At 45.3% G+C, this 17,692-nt stretch overlaps 1 protein-coding gene across 5 annotated transcripts in view; it reads right to left on the bottom strand.

The window, feature by feature from the left end:
* Positions 1-17,692, bottom strand: part of LOC143996460 (prostatic acid phosphatase-like) — a 115,798-nt gene that overhangs the window by 49,375 nt on the left and 48,731 nt on the right. For all 5 annotated transcript variants that reach the window (XM_077491518.1, XM_077491514.1, XM_077491516.1 and 2 more), the window contains exons 3-4: positions 17,054-17,140; positions 6,880-7,032 (exon numbers count right to left, since the gene is read on the bottom strand). In XM_077491518.1, coding sequence (XP_077347644.1) covers positions 6,880-7,032; positions 17,054-17,140 — 240 coding nt within the window. The remainder of the gene's footprint in view (positions 1-6,879; positions 7,033-17,053; positions 17,141-17,692) is intronic.

The following is a 17,692-nucleotide window of genomic DNA, read 5'->3' as shown; positions in this document are numbered from 1 at the left end:
CCTTGAGTCATTTCAGTAAACATTTATGGAGTATATACTCCCTGAGTTGTTTGACTTATTACTTTAGGGTGGTGCAAAGATGTCTGAACCCAGAGTGTCAGGTGGGTTGGAATGTTCACAGGGTCATGGTAGTGCAAATGAGCAGGTAAATTTAAGCAGTCCCCAAGGGGGGCGTGCTACATTTGGGGGCTCACCCAGGATGCCACCTGGAGCCAGCCCTAGTCAACCTAGGCAAGAGCTACAATACACGTGGGAAGCTGCTTGGTGCCCGTAGTTGTTTGGGGGACCGAGTCAGGGAGCGCAAACGGAAAGGAGCACTGTTCTGGAGATCTCTGCAAGTGAAAACACTGAGAGAGAGAGATTAGAAAGTGGAAAAGAGATCTGGCCCCAGGACACCGGGCCTACACTATGGAAACGGAAGCCGAGTATGTCCTGGACCAAGTCAGGGTGATATTTGAGTGGCAAGAAGAGATGCCTGTATGCTTTCAGGAGGAAGAGGTACGTCTAGCCAAAGGGGTGTTTGCTAGAGGGATCCTACTCAAAGTGGGGGCAGAACATGCTAAGAGGCAGCCATCACCCAGGGCTCAGGCGAAGGGCTCTCTTTTTACATGGATATGAGCCGGCTAGTTGACACCTTGGTGAAGAACGGGGCTGGAAATGCCAACCAGAGCTATCGGAGACTCAGGTTTTTCTCCGGTCAGTTGCCAACTCCAGTAAGGGAAGATGTGTTTGAAACCTGGATGAGCCAGGCCCTTCAGGCCATGGAAGAGTGGAGTGTTTCAGAGGCTGTGAAATGGCAATGACTCAGTGAGAGCCTTCAAGGTCTGGTGGCTGATGCAATCCATAATCTGAGGATGGGAAAGAAAACTTGTGTTGCTATGGACTACATAGACACTCTCTATGCTGCATTCGGGGGCTGAAACTACCGCAGACCTGATGTACAAATTAACCGTACACACCAACAAAAAGGGGAGAGTCTGTCTGAATACATATCTCGAGTAGACAGAATGCTGCATCAAATTATCCTCAAGAGGGATATTGATCCCAAGGATGTTGACCAAGCTCGTCTAGACTGGGTTTTGCAAGGGGCTCAGCCAAACCATCCTATTGTATTGAAGTCGTTACTGAAAAGAACCAAGGTGCTGCCTATGTACCCTGAATTGATAACAGAAGTACGAGAAGAGGAGTTTCTATTAGAATAGAAAAACCAAAGATCGAGAGAATCAAGCTCTATTTCTGGAAATAGAGAGAAAGTGGTGACTCAAGCTGTTCATGCAGAAATGGGTTTCTCAGATGAGGATAGTGGAACTGAGTCCGAACCGGTGAGACTGGCCATTCCTGACACTAAAGCCGCGTACACACGTAGCCGTCTGTCCGACGTACTTAGTCTGGCGGACTTCCCGCCAGACTGTCCGTCGGACTTTCCGAATGGGCTACTTGCCCACACACGGCACTTTTTCAGCGGACTTAGTACGGTGTACAAAGTCCGCCGTACTATCCGCCGTACTTTTGAAATGAACGGACTCGCCCACACACGCGGAGGAAAGTCCGCTCATTTCGAGCGCGTCTCCAGGTAGGCGGGGCCCGCGAAGGAGACGACGCTGGCCCCGCCGCCTGGTATGGACTTAAAGGGGAACCCCAACGCCGAAAAAAATCGGCGTGGGGGTCCCTCCAAAGTCCACAACAGACCCTTGTCCGAGCACGCTACCCGGCCGGCCAGGAAAGGAGGGGCGAGCGGGCGCCCCCCCTCCTGAGCCGTACCAGGCCGCGTGCCCTCAACATGGGGGGTGCCTTGGGGAAGGGGGGCCGCACGGCCCCCCCACCCCAAAGCACCTTGTCCCCATGTTGATGAGGACAAGGGTCTCTTCCCGACAACCCTGGCCGTTGGTTGTCGGGGTCTGCGGGTGGGGGGCTTATTGGAATCCGGGAGCCCCCTTTAATAAGGGGGCCCCCGGATACCGGCCCCCCACCCTATGTGAATGAGTATGGGGTACAATGTACCCCTACCCATTCACCTGTAAAATAAAGTACAAAAAAAAAACACAACACACAAGATAAAATAATTTATTGCACAGCTCCGGGGGTCTTCCGTCTTCGGGGGTTTTCTCGCCGGACTCCTCCGCTATCTTCTTGTAGCTCTTTTACTAGCGGAGGAGCCCGGCATTCTTCTTCGTCGCCGCGGCCTCTTCTTCCGACTTCGGGGGTCTTGTCCCCCTCTTCGGTTCTTCTGCCGGGCCACCGCGCCTTCTTATAGCTCTTTTACAGGCGGTGGCCCGGTTTTCTGTCGCCACCGCCGCCGCCGCCGCCGCCCTCCGTTCTTGTTCTTCTTTCCTGCCACAGAGTGGCTACTACCAAAAACTCATGCATCCGGACGACTGAGAAACGATGGTCTTTATCAGTCCTCTAGGGTTTTTCGAGTGCGACTGAATGCCACAAGGACTAACGAACACTGTGGGTGATATGAACTTGGTAGAAGTGCTAGTGTATCTTGATGATATCATCGTGTTCGGCAGAAATTTGGAGGAGAATGAAGCTCGGTTGGAGAAAGCCTTTGATTACATACAGAGTGGCTGAAGCTGTTGTTAGAGAAGTATCAGTTCTACCAGACTTCAGTCACCTATCTGGTGCATGTAGTATTAGCCAAGGGAATAGCGGACCCTCAGAAGTTGAAGGCTGTTACTTCCTAGCCTCGCCCAAGCACCATGACTGAGTTGAGGTTGTTTTTGAGCTTCTGCTTCTACTAGAGAAGATTTGTGAAGAACTTCTCACAGATTACCCTGCCGCTGAATGAGCTTTTACAGAAACAAGCGGAGGGAGATCAGCAAAAAGCTCAGAAGGGAGGCCCCAGGAAGCCCTGTGAATCCATTTAAGAGCAATGGACAGGGAAGTGTGAAAGGGCTTTTGAGCAACTGAAGAGGAGCCTTGTTGAAGCACCAGTGTTGGCCTATGCTGACCCATTTCAACCTTATGAATTGCATGTGGATGCCAGCAGAGATGGCCTTGGTGGAGTGTTGTACCAGAAGTCAGAGGGGAGACTCCGCCCAGTGGCCTATGTGAGTCGCAGTCTCACCCCACCTGAAAAGAACTATCCTGTACACATATTGGAGTTCTTGGTCCTTAAGGTGGGCCGTGGTAGATAAGCTGCGTGATTACCTGTACAGGGCCGTGTGAAGATTGTACAGGAATTGTACGTGTGGTGAAGACTGATAACAACCTCTTGACTTACCTACTGTCCACGGCAAAGCTGGATGCCACTGGACATTGGTGGTGGGCCACTCTGTCTGAATTCTGGTTCAGTTTGAAATACCGACCAGTATGGGAAATCGAGACACTGGCGCTTTTTCCCGAAGCCTCACCTCACCGATGCTGGCCAGAAAAGCTGGTTCCATCTAGTGCTGGAGGCAGTATGGGCTGTGTGTCAAGGGGCAGAGCATAAACACTGAGGGGCCATAGGGGCAGAAGCTGTGGGAGGCATACCTGTGGGAGTACCCAGATATTACTGTGATTTGACCCAAGTGCACAGCCAAGAATTTCCTCAGTTGACAAAACAGAACATGAGAAGTGACCAATGCGTTGGCAGGACGGTAAAAAAAAGTCCTGCAAGCCGCATCTTTACAGTGCTGTAGGAGCAGTGTATACACCGCTCCTAAAGCGCCCCTGCCCATTGAAATACATTTTAACCCTTTTTAGACCACTAGCGGGGTCAAAAGCTCCCCGCTAGTGGCCGAAAGGTGCCACAAAAAAGACGGTAAAGCTCCGCTGAAAATAGCAGAGCTTTACCGCTGACTGCCCCAATGCCTCAGTGTGAAAGTAGCCTTAGTTCTAAGGGATCAGCAGCTGACTAACCAGTATGTTATGTTTTACCTGGACTGGATCAGCCAGAGTATGAAGCAGCTGTGCATGGCAACCAATCAGCTTCTAGCTTTCAGTTTTCAAGCTTCACTGATCAAGCTGAGACTAGAAGCTGATTGGTCACTATGCAGAGCTGCTCCAGATTCTGTCTGCTCCATTGTACTTATTAGTACTTCCATTTAAGGCAGTATTCACCCTCTCTGGGACAAATGCCCCAAACACAGGCAGCCTGTCCTAAATGTGTATTCAGCTTAGTGGACATCCCAGCCCCATCCAGCTGCAGCAGCTGTCGGACTCTATTAGTTTGGCAGGGTGATGTCAGCAGTGCTGGATGGTGCACCTGTGCCCTCCAGCCGCAGCTTAATGCTAAACACCTAGTATGAATGAGGCCCCATGTTGGGACTAAATATGTAAGTACAGTAGGCAGTCTCTTCCACTCTTCTACACCTACCCCAAGATCATTTGAATAAAAGCAGTTATGTTAAGGTTTAGTTAAATCTTTGCAATGTGTATGGTTTGCTTGGAAGAGATTTTTTTCTACTATTCAATCAATTTAAAAGAACCATATTTGACTATGGGCAGGTATGAAGAGAACATTACAGTCTTAAGGTGCCTATAGACTTTGGGGTTTGTTTACTAAAGGCAAAACCACTATGCACTACAAGTGCACTGCAAGTACACATGGAAGTGTAGTCGCTGTAGATCTGCAGGGAGACATGCAAGGAAAATAAAAAACAAAGAATTTTTGCTTGCATATGATTGGATGATAGAAATCAGCAGAGCTTCCCCTGATTTCAGATCTTTCCCTCAGATCTACAGCGACTGCACTTACAAGTGCACTTCTAAGTGCACTTGCAGTGTACTGCACAGTGGATTTGCCTTCAGTAAACAAACCCCTTTATTTAGTAGTCAGATGAGTAACCGAAGAGCTGCATTGTGTTGATTATTACTCCATTAACTTGAATGCTCAGATTTGTCAATCATACATGGTTTTCCTAACAGAGGGGAGTGGATGCTGTGAGCACTGGGTTATCATGAGGAACTGAAGCAGTAAGGATATTTATTAAACCTGACCTCATATTCCTCCAACATAGTTGTCAGACACTGGTGTCAATGTCATCCAATAGAAATTTGATTCTTGGCTGATGCCCAATATTCAAGTGGCCATGTCACCCCATGGTCACTTTAACTCAATGGGACACCAATGAAAGAAGCGTAAATATACTTAACTTTCCAGTGGGCCTGTGTATCGAAAAGCTGCCACATCTTCACTCCCCAGCTAAAAACTTGCTCTCCTGCTGCTGTGGTTCTTCACACCGACACATATGTCCTGTAATGATGTATAAGCCAGTGGGAAGAACCACAGCTGCTGGCAGGGGAGTGAATATTTGGCACAAAAATATTTTGGCAATATTTGGCACATCTGGAAGTGCAGAACACTTGCAGTAGCCGGGGACAGGAAAAGCAGTGACTTTTCAAGACATGGACCACTGTAAAGGTAAGTATATTCACTTTTCATTTTGATTAAGAGATGACCTAATGGATAAAATTGACTCAGTGGAACTCTAGAACAGAGTCAAACTGAGAATCGCTACTTTAGTAAAGCAGTACAGAGCACATCTATGTGTATTTGTGCTCATAGACAGCCTCCATCACAGTGAAGGCCAGGGTAGCTGTGGTAACACAGGCTAACGGCCTGTGTTACCTGTATGGTTAATTTGTACATCAGGTCTGCGGTAGTTTCAACCCTCCTGAATGCAGCATAGAGAGCGTCTATGTAGTCCATAACAACACAAAAGGCTGAGGAAGAAACACCCTTCACTGGAACTAAAGTACTCTGGTAGCAATCAAGGAGGTACTCCCCACTATAGCTGGATGTTTTTTGGAGAAGATGTGTGCTATTAGGCTCTGGCCTGGCTGCCTGCACAACTGTTTTGACAGTGAAGGACATCTCATCTATCAGGGAAGTAATTTGGATCAAGCTCACCATCTCCCTGCTCACAGGCGCAGAGAAACAGCGCTTTTGCACACACAAATTTGCCATGGATCGGCGCTCCAGTGCACACACATTCACGGCCCTACTGAGTTGTTGCGCGCGCGTGTGCACAAGCACACGCATAACGCAAATTCCCTGACCAGCCTATAAAAGGAGCCTTAGCAGACAGACGAGTTGCTGGTTTGTCTCAGCTCACCTGTGTTCCTCTGCTTCCTGTTCCTGTTTACCACTTCCTGTTGTGACCCGGGTTGCCTGAAGACTACACTGATTCTCTCCTGACCTGACCCCTGGCTTGTTTAACGGACTTCCTGCTCTTAGCCTTGCTGGCTCCCGGACTGATACCTGTGTTTGACCCTTGGACTGCCTCTGGATTATCCTCTGTCTTCTGCACTTAGCCTTGCTGGCTCCCGGACTGATACCTGTGTTTGACCCTCGGCCTGCTTCTGGATTATCCTCTGCACTTAGCCTTGCTGGCTCCTAGACTGATTACTTGTGTTTGACCCCTGGCCTGTTTCTGCACTTTTCTTACCTGTTTTACAGACTTGCTTGCTACTTATCTTCCGGTCCGGTCCATCCTGCACGAGCCCTCTTCCAGACCTTCACAGAGGTCAGGTATCCCGCTGGAGGCTTGTGCCTCTTGGTGCAACCTACTCCCTGTATCACCTCCAGGGGTGGTGTGCGCTGAGTCGTAACAGCCACCGCTCTCTGCATCTTGGCCTCGCTGAGTACCTCTTTGCTGATATCATCTGACTGCAAGTGACTGCAGATTACTTGCCTAGCTCCCTTTGCCCCATCAGTTGTTGACTGACTAAGTAAGGGAAACAGACAAATGTATCTTCGCTGAGTGTGTTGAGGAACTCTGGGAGATGTAGAAAAAGAAGTTAGAGGGGCATATGCCTGCATCTGAGCATGGTGAGTAAACGGGAACTCCTCTACACTAGGTAATACTCACTAACTAATGGCTCACTAACAAAATCAGTAAAATAAATGTAGTAAAAACTGTATTAAAGTATATGTAAATCATTACTCACGTTATCCTGTGACTGAGGAATTGTATGAACAGGTATTGGTTGCCAGGCAATGCTAGCATTCCAGACTTGCCTGCCAGTGGGTGGGAACAAGCCAGCAAGATTAGCCTGGACACTCATTAATGTACGGTCCACATCTGTGCTTCTCACAAAAACCTATGGTACAAACATTTTATAATAGTATTGTTATTATCATCATCTGTCTTAATAGCACAAATACATTATACAAGATTATAAAGAGTTCCTAAAGAAGCTACCACAGTCATACTGACCTATCGACACAATAGAGTCAACTATAAGTAGAAGCCACTAAAAGGGAAACTTAAGGCAAAAAAAAAAAAATATATATTAATAAATAAGGTGATTTCCCCCATTTTTAAGATGTGTTAAATGGCAGAAAAGCTTGTGATTGACATCAGATTTTAAAAATATCCTAAGGACCTGTATAGTCTTAGCATATACAGGACAACATTCTTCTATTTATGAAATAGCATCTCATCTCATAACTGAGAGGACACAGATTTATCCATTCTAGTGGCCAGACGGCTACATAATGTATGTGTTTATACTGTATACCGTGTTTCCCCGATAGTAAGACACCCCCGATTGTAAGACGTATCGGGAGTTTCAGAGGGGTCGGCTAATATAAGCCTTACCCCGAAAGTAAGACATATGTCTTACTTTCGGGGAAACACGGGGGTATTGCCGCCTCCCTCTCATCTAGCTGCGCGCCGCCTCCTGCCCACGTCCGCACCGCCCCCCTCTCCATACGTCGCCGCGTCTGCCATTTCCCTCTGATCTTAATGAGCGCCGCCTCCTGCCCACGCCTGAGCCGTCCCCCTCTCCATACGTCACCGCGCCGTCCCCTGCACTTGTCACTGCCGCCTCCTGCTTAAAATACGGTAATGCACACAGTATTAATCATACATCAGTAAAACATACACACTGGCATACTGGGGTATTATCTGCTGTATGTAACCCAGTGGGTATCAGCAGGTGTCACACTGGATTAAATACAGCAGGTGGTACTGTATCACACATAAATCTGTTTTATCTTCCAGTATTCCACTGTTCGTTCTTACCATTTTTCATTGTTTTACATGTTATGCAATGTTGTAACAAGACATTCTTGGCACTTCCTTTTATAAAACTGTTTTGTGGTGAATACAATACTGTTCAGGTTGTTAATAAATGTTAATTTTATGGTTAAAACAAAAAATTCGACAATTTTTTTCCAATATAAGACATACCCCGAAAGTAAGACATAGTGGGGCTTTTGGGGATAAAAAGAAAGTAAGACACTGTCTTACTTTCGGGGAAACACGGTAAAATGCAACAGTTCATGTAAAATAAAGAAGCATTGCTTAGAAAATGTATATCAGAGTCCATAGTCCTTAAGTTACATTATATTGTGTGTGCCCCTCATTGTATCCTATCTCCCAGATCCACTCCCAACCCTTAGCAGGGCCAACGAGCAGGGCAAGAGTGCCACTTACCCCTAAACAGCGGGGAGTGGTTCACAGAATTTATATATCCACTGCTGGGTAAAACAGAACAATATATTCAACCACTGCAGATCCAGATACCCCCATATGAAATATATCCCTTCAGTTTAACTTATAAATGGAGCACCACCGCACCGTTCCCCTCGGTCACACACACCATCCATCTGAATAACAATTTCTATGGTTAAGTGGACGATGTTGTTGTCCTGATACTGAGAATTTCATTTTTAACCATGCATAAGGGAGCCAAGCCAGGAACTTCTAGCCAAGCATCCCAGATGTTTTCAAACTTTCTTGGGCTACCTCGATGTTTGTACGTCAGTTGCTCCCTTATAAGAGAGTCATTTACAGCCGCAATCCATCCTGTGTGTGTAGGAGGTGATACCAAGAGCCATTTTCTGGCAATAAGTTTTCTAGCTACAAATAGCACCCTGAGAATGGCTATATAGGTGTGGGTGTATATTGTTCCTCATCTAACCAGCCAGGTAGGCAGAGTTTAGGGTCAATTTAAAGCTTAAGGTTCCATATTCTATTAATAGTACTTATAACTGTGACCCAATATCTTTGCCATTTTGGGCATTTCCATAGCATGTGTACAAGTGTGCCATTGTCCACCAAACAGCAAGGACAAAATGGGTCGTCCCTTCTATGCTATTTGTGTAATTTCTCAGGTGTACGGTAAGGGCGATGGATAATAAACAATTGGGTACGTTTTTGAGATGAGGAGAGTGACGCTCTAAGTACATCATCAAGTATAGTGACCCATTCCTCATCCAAAAGATGTTCTATATCCTCCTCCCAGCCGGCTCTACAGTTAAATGACATAGCTTTAGATATTTGACATATGAGAGAACCATATAAGGAGGATATTTGTCCCTTTCGGGATGATGATGTAACTAGTGTGAGTATTGTGGGTATCGTTAGTTCCCAAGTAGAGATTGTACCTTGTGCGGATATAGCGTGCCTAAGCCCTTGTACACACGGTCTGAGATTCCGCCGAAATGTGTCCTTTCAGAACGTTTTGTCGGATAATCCGACTGTGTGTGGTCTCCATCGGACTGTTTCCGTCTGAGTATCCGACGGACCAAGTTTTCCAACTTGTCCGTAAAATTTTCCGACAAAATGCTCCGATCAGACATACTCCGATCATGTGTAACCTACTCCGACAGACAAAGTGCCACGCATGCTCAGATCAAATTCCTAGACCAAAGTTATTGGCTACTAGCCTGAACGTAGTCCCGTCGTAATGAAATAACGTCATCACGTTATGTACGATCAGATTTTCCGACAACTTTGTCCGACCGTGTGTATGCAACAGTTTCGTACAAAATCCGTTGGACAAAATCCAACGGATTTGGTTGTCAGAATGTCCGACCGTGTGTACAAGGGCTAAGTTGCAAGTATTGGAAGAATATGGTATTTGGCCAATTAAATTCCACGCACAGTGATTGGAAGTCTCGCAAGAGGCCTCCATGGTACAACTGTGGAATATATACAACTCCACTCCTAGACCATGCTGAGAAACCCTGTAATTTACTTAGTTCCGGGTAGTTTCCGTTGTTTCAGATATGTGACCAGTTAGTATAACCTGCATATTGGAAATGTTGTTTGGCTTTATTCCATACTCTGTCTATGAGTATCAGGGTGAGGTAAGATGGTAACGCCCCTAGCTCTCTCAGTTCTATGTATTCCACAAGGCCATCACCAGACAGCTGTGTGCGTATAATGTTCCTAATAGGATCAGAGGATTTGGGGTACAGCCAGCCCGTTAAATGCTGCAATTGAGCTGCTATGTAATAGTAAAATGGGTTGTGAACTGCCAGGCCACGCAAGTCCTTTGTTTCCTGCAGAGTTTCAAAGTTAATACATGGAACCTGTTTTCACCATATCAATGTGCGGAAAATGGTATTGCATTTTTTAAACACATGTATAGGGATCCAGATGGTTGCATTGTGATGCGAGTACAAGAGTTGTTGGTACCAAATCATTTGTATCAGGTTACAGCAGCCAAATTCTGAGAGGGGTAATTTAATCCAGCTAGATGTTGTTTCCTGCCTTAGGCAATAAAAATGGACACACCCGGTTCAATGTGCTAATCCCGACTCACCACTATCAGTAGTATAAGCAAGAAAGGAATTGATTGCACACTTGAATATAAAAGATGCTGCTGAAGTTTTCTTTATTGTCACAAGCCAGACAAACTTGCAAAGATTTACAGTTGATGCGTTTCACACAAAAGAACCGTGCTTGTTCACAACCGCTGACAACCGTTCACAACTGCAGTCCTCTTTTTAGGATCATGCAAGCCTCTAACTTCCAGGAGGGGATCGAGTCTACCTGTTTACTCATTTCAAAAATATATATTTGAACTCAATGTGGCAGGCATCAGTCGTCTTACTCTGGAGCACAGAGTCGTGTGGTAGAGTACTGTAGGAAAATGATCTACAGAGGTAGGGCCCACCCAACCGGGGCCGTCTTTAATATTGATTGGACCCTAGGCAAACATTTTCTTGGGCCCCCCTTCCATGCAATTTCATTGCAAGTTACAATGTATCATTACCGCTCAGTGACTGACTGCTAGAGGTTACAGCGCACATTATAGCTCACTGATTAATTGCTAGAGGTTGAAGCACATTACTTTTTCTTGTTGATTGGTTGCTAGAGATTACTGTACATCAATACTGCTCACTGATTGGTTGTTGGAGGTTACTGGACATCCTTACCACTTCCAAATTTGTTGCCAGAGGTTACTGCATATTATTACTGCTCATTGATTGGTTGCTAGAGTTTACTGCATATCCTTACTACTCAATGATTGGTTGCAAGAGGTTAGTGAACATCATTACTGCTCACTGGTTGCTAAAGGTTACAGCACATTATCTCCTCACTGCCTGCACAGCATGAACTGGGGAGGTGAAGGGACCCATCAATAGTCAGAAAACTCCTAGGGATCCTAGGACTCCTAGGATTAGTGTCAATGCTGGGGGAGGGGGTGTGATCAGTAGCAATGCTATGGGGGTTGATGGAATCAGTGGCAATGGTGGGGAGTGGGATTAGTTAGGCGGTAGTACACTGAGGCAAATTCTGAATCATGTAGAGCAAAGCTGTAAATCTTTGGCAAGTATATACTGGTGGATTATATACTTACCACCAATGTAATGGGGAATTTACAATGACCACCAGTGTGAGGGGGGATTTCCACTGACCACCAATGTGAGGGGGAATGTGCACTGACCACCATATAACGGGGGGATTTTACGCCACCCACCAATATAAAGAGGGATTTCTACACTGACACTAATGCAATAGGAGCATTTACACCAAGCACCAGTGTAAGGGGGAATGTACAATGACCTCCATGTAGGGGGGAATTTACACTGACAACCATTGTCAAGGAGATTTGTACGGACAACCAATGTAAGGTGACACTTCCGCACCAACCACCAATGTTAGGGGGAATTTACACTGCTCACCAATGTAAAGGGGGATTTACACTGATCACCAGTGTAAGGACAATTCTGCACTTCCCACCAATGTAAAGGGAAATGTACACTGATCACCAATGTAATGAAGAATTTACACTGACAACCAATGTAATGGGAGATTTTTCATCAACAACCAAGAAAGGGGGGTTTCTACACTGGCCACCAATGTAAGGGAGGATTTACACTCACACCAATTTAAAGGGGGCTTCTACATTGACCACCATTGCAAGGGAGGGTTTGAAACTGATCACAAATGCAAGTTTGGATTTTTTACTGATTACCAATATGAAGAGGAGTTTCTGCACTGGCCACCAATTTAATGGGGATTTACACTGACCACTAATGTAATAGGAGCATTCACAGTAACCACCAATGTAAGGAGGGATTTACACTGACCACCAATGTAAGGGGGACCTTCACATTGGCCACTAGTGTGAATGAAAGGATTGTACACCAAGCCCCAATGTAATGAGATGATTTACACTGACCACCAATGCAACTGAGACATTTAGACTGCATTCACATTTGTGTGTGTCAGGAATGCATGCAAAATCACTTTCCCGGCGCAACAGAAATGTGCTACCCTTAGCCGATACACAGCAGTGCCATTAATTGTTAATGACACCCTCATGCATCTGCTGAGATGTGCGTATTCACATGCACTAAAATTCAGGGTGCTGTGGCACCATGTTATTTTTTAAAAAAGGTTCCACCTCCAATTTGCTTACCTTTGCAGAACAGGCTGAGGTTAGGTTTAATGACCACAGTTGTAGGCAGGACTTTCAAGTGACTTTAAAGCATGACCCTTTACCTTCCCAGTGGGCAGCAATCAGCAGAAGTGATGGTGGATATGACCTCAGGAGGAGGCGCAATATACAAATGAATGCCGCCTCTATTTACATATCAATGTCGCAGCTCTGTGTCTATTTACATATTAATACAGGTTATTTACATGTAAACACAGGGTCTGCAGGTGAGTCATCTGTACACAACAATAGGGCAGAGCTGGGTGGTATTAGTAATAGAACTTCACACTGAGATATCGGGACAAAGCACAGGACTAAAACTTCAAGGAACAAGGGAATTTAAACTGGGATAGTTGGCAAGTATGAGACAGCTGCTTTGGGCCCCACAAAAATGATGGGGCCCAGGGCAGCTGCCCCTTTTGCCCTGCCTTAAGGATGGCCCTGCACCCAACCAGGGCTTAAAAACAACAAAAAAATAAATAAACGGTCTTCCAACCAAGAAAATGTAAGTTCCCATTGGAAAGCCTTCCAATTGTGCCCTCACTGGGCTATGTGAGCGGGGACAAGCGAGGGCTAGGACCTCGTGCTGTGAAGCCAAATACACAAGTTGCTGGTAAGAAATGTAATAAATCAGTAAAGCCAAAGTGTTCCTCTTTGGGCTCCGTTGTTAGCAAGGTGAGCAAACAGAATATTTGTAGGCAGGTTAACGCATGATTCTAGCTCGGTCCATCATCTCGAGCAGCCACTCGCAGGTGTCGCTCATACCGATCAAGCCAGTTGGCAGCTATAGCCCGGTTTTCAAAAAAGTTTTAAGAACCATCTGCTACTACTCGCCGTTTGGCTGGGTAAAGCATGGAATACATCACTGATATTGCTCGCAGGCGTTTCTTCACTTCAGTAAATCTAGCCCTCTGCTTTTGGACTGCTGCTGAGAAGTCTGGATATATGGATACTTTGGCACCCTGTATTTCTAGATTAGCTTTTTGTCTAGCCATGCAAAGGATAATATCTCTATCTTTATAGTGTAAGCCCTTGTACACACGGTCGGACATTGTTGTCGGATAATCCGATTGTGTGTGGGCTCCATCGGACTGTTTCCGTCTGAATATCCGACGGACAAAGTTTTAGAACTGGGCTATAAAACTTTCCGACAACATGATCCGATCGGACTTTGTCCGTTTGTGTGTAGAGAATTCCGATCGGACAAAGTGCCACGCATGCTCAGATCAAATTCCTAGACCAAAGCTATTGTCTACTAGCATGAACGTAGTCCCGTCGTAACGAAATAACGCCATCACGTTACGTACGATCGGATTTTCCGACAACTTTGTCTGACCGTGTGTATGCAACACAAGTTTCGGACAAAACCCGTCGGACAAAATGCGACGGATTTTGTTGTCGGAATGTCCGACCATGTGTACATGGGCTAAGTATTTCAGCAGGAAAGGTCTATCATTGCCCCCTGGTGGCGGTGGGCAAAAAGGCACCCTGTGAGCTCTTTTCACAGAGAAAAATGGAGTAAGGTTACTTTTACCAAACGTGTCAGCTAGCCAAGTTTCAATGAAGTCAACAGTGTTCATCCCTTCAGTTTTTCAGGCATGCCAACTATGCGGATATTACTCCATCTTAGCCTGTTTTCCATGTCTTCCTCTCTGTCCACCGTATCTGTCGTTTTAGCAGCAGTCATTTGAACATCTTGCAAAAGTGGAGGTAGCTCATCCTCTATGGAACTCACCCTACCCTCCAAAGCATTGACTCTTTCTCTGATCTTTTGCATGTCATGTCTAATTTGCAGTATACCTTCTTTCATACTTCTAACCTCTGTGAACAATTCAGTGAGTGAGGAGCCATAGGTATGGACTGTAGTAAGGATGTCTTGCAGAGAGGGTTCTCTATGCTCAGGGTCAGGGGGTCTGCTATTCCAAGAGGAGGGAGGGGAGACAAGAGGGTACTCACTGTGATTCCATGTGCTGTTGATGCCATTTTCTCTGCTGCATGTTGTTCCATGTGCTGCTGTTTCACAGTGGGCCTGCTTTTTGCCGCTTTTGCTGCATACGATGTATGTGGCTGCTGCACAGATTTCTGGCCACCCGGATCGTGGGCATATTTTTCCAGCATGGATGCCGCCAAGTTGCAGTGGTCCTTCACTGTGCGCTGCTGGAGCAGGGATCTGCCATGTTGGATCTGCCGCTCAGCATGCAGATTTTCCTCCTGCCTTCTAGTCATCCCTACCTTAGGGAGATTTTTGACGGAGTTGCAGTAGGGGGTAGCTCTAAGCTGGGAGCATACAGGATGAATTGTATCAGGATACCCAAGCCGATGTGAGGCACATCTGCTCACATGTACAGTACGTCCAAGCCAGGCCCCTTTGCAATACATATTTTTTTGGGTTAGAGGGGTGTCAAAACAGAACCATGGGTCTAAATGTATACAAAGTCAAGTCTAATGTTCATACAGTTAAAGCGTAACTCCACTTTTGTTGAGAAAAAAACATTCCTCTCTGGGTGTCCTATGTACATTGCAAGTATTGTAAAACTTTGTTGCAAAATCCTACCTTTTGTTAATCTGAAGAAATCCTGTGTGTTTGTCTGTGTCCATTTGGGAAAGTGAGTCTAATGGGAGTGGTTTTATATTTATCAATGAGCCGTGCACCTGCAGGGCTCTAATGAGGAAAGCTGCTGGGCCCGCATCCCTTTAGATGTGATTTCCTATTGAGCGTATCTCCCCAAAAATGCAATTTTTGTTGCAGGGGATACCGGACTTCAATCAGTAAGCCAACCACACAAGCAGGAAATTGTTTCTGGGGAGCATTGTGTACACAATCTGAGTACATAACACATCCAGGTAGCCATATTGCATTGCATTTTCAGAAAATTACAGAGCTGCAGATGAAAAAGGTATTTTTTTAATAACATTTAATTACAATATTGACTTGTGTTGCAATTGTATACATTGTATACACTATATTATTTTTTCTTTATATGCTACTGTTTTTCCTCAAGAAAGTGGAGTTACCAATTAACTATGAGAGAGGAAAAACACAGATTGTGTTAAAGTGGTTGTAAACCCTTACAAACCACTTTGACCTACAGGTAAGCCTAGATTAAGGCTTACCTGTAGGTCCAAGAAATATCTCCTAAACCTACACGGTTTAGGAGATATTTGCCAAAATACAGGCGTGCCTCTGTCAACGGCAATATGCCGCGAGTGGCGGCTCCCGTGGCATGCGCGGGAGTGACGTCATCGCGGCTTCGTCGAATGACAGCGGCGGAGCAGCGAGACCCACCGAGACCCACCGAGAAGATGGATGCTCCAGACTACAGGGGACAGTGGTGACTTTGCTGGCTCCTGTGTCAGGTAAATGATACATAATGGACAACTATGCGATGCATAGTAGTCCATTATGCTTTACCTTTGCAGGGAATCAAAGAGGAAGTAAACTCATCAGGGTTTACTTCCTCTTTAAATAGTAATAAACCTTTCAGCCTCTACATGCCAGCACACAAACACTCCCAAAGCAACAGTATAGCACTCAGTCAGCTATATAACATTAGCTAGTATCAGCAGCACGTGTACCCATTAGAAAGCATAACAGCCTCTTAGTGTACAATAACATGTGGTAGGTTTTTATCCTTTGGGTCTGTAATAGAGAGTGTGCCTTTCAGGCCAGTTGTGAATTTAGTTTGATCAGGCAGAGAGAGAACCAGATAGCACACCCTACCCTCAACAATATGTACAAATAATGTTATAGTGCCCCACCATGCACCTCTTTGGACTCAGCACACCACAGCAATCACAACAATAAACTCAACATTTCATACAATGTACCCACTTAGACAGCACACTGCAACATGCACCCCGAATACAGTTAGCATTCTATATCATGCACAGTTACAGCAAACAATCTGCAACATACACTGCATTATGCACTGAAAACTGCATTTTACACCCAATTACATTCAGCACCCCATGCCCCATCGTACTCAGCATGCTATAGCCTGCGCATGGCAACCATTCAATAACCTTGTTACACCCAATATTTTGCCAAATTACAATTGTGCTATTATCCTTTTTATGTGAAAAACAATAAATTAGTAGTTTTGCTTTGAAGTTGGCATTAAAATACCTTTTACGCTCAGTAAAAATGCTGCTTCCTGCCCTCACACTGCAGTGCACTGTGCTTGCAGAGCTGAATAACAGCCACACCCCTCAGCACTAGTGTCCTTATAAATAACAGTGTATTGCATTACTGAGAGAAATTGGTCTTTTCTAGGATCTGTTGTACTGTATTCACATTTAGATACTTGTTAGACACTGATGTTACAAGAAAATGGAAATTGTTTTTAAAATGTCTGTCTGACTATACATCTATGTTTGGGATTTCCATTCGACTTCAACTCTAGTTACCTGTAAAGAGAAAAGTAAGCTACCACATGTTTACCTCATGTCTGTTGTAGGTTTCGTTCAGAAACCCAGTATATCTCTTTCTCAGGTATTGTCCCAGTTCAAAATGTTGCTCCATTCCTAGCTGTTGAGATACACAAAAAGTTTTCATGAAAAAAAAATCTGTGTGAGTGCTATTTTATTATTTTCACATCAGGCTGTTTAAATCTGTTGACTTATTGCTATCACTTGGTAAAGGTCACACTGTGACATTTACTGCTGTCCATAATGCCAGATTGTAGTGTTTAAATGAAAAAAAAAAAAAAGAGAGAGAAAACTATTACAGGAGAAGTGCAACCACTCCTGTGACCTGTTTTCAGCTGACAGCGGGATGAAGCCCGCTGTCGGCTATTGTCACAGAGCCAGTCCAGACTGGGTAAAGATTGTGACCATATGACTTAGATTTCTTTCACATGCAGGTGCTCTGTTCCCTTCACTAGGAGATCTATGAGCAGATCCCCTACTGAATCAGAGTAGAACAGCATGGATGTCACTTTTGTGACATCTTTGCCCGTTCAGTTATGGTCCAAATTTTTACAGATGTACATGGACTTGTGTCTGTTTACATAAGGCTACCTCTGTCATGTTTAGGTCAAAAAGGATGCAATGTCAGACTCAAAGAAAGGCAGTTGTAAAT

The sequence above is a fragment of the Lithobates pipiens genome, unplaced genomic scaffold (assembly GCF_037356315.1).
Source record: "Lithobates pipiens isolate NorthernLeopardFrog02 unplaced genomic scaffold, aLitPip1_a1.2 Scaffold_19, whole genome shotgun sequence".
Taxonomy (NCBI): domain Eukaryota; kingdom Metazoa; phylum Chordata; class Amphibia; order Anura; family Ranidae; genus Lithobates; species Lithobates pipiens.
Note: the sequence above shows the minus strand (reverse complement) of the source record. Positions and strands in the feature narration are given on the sequence as shown.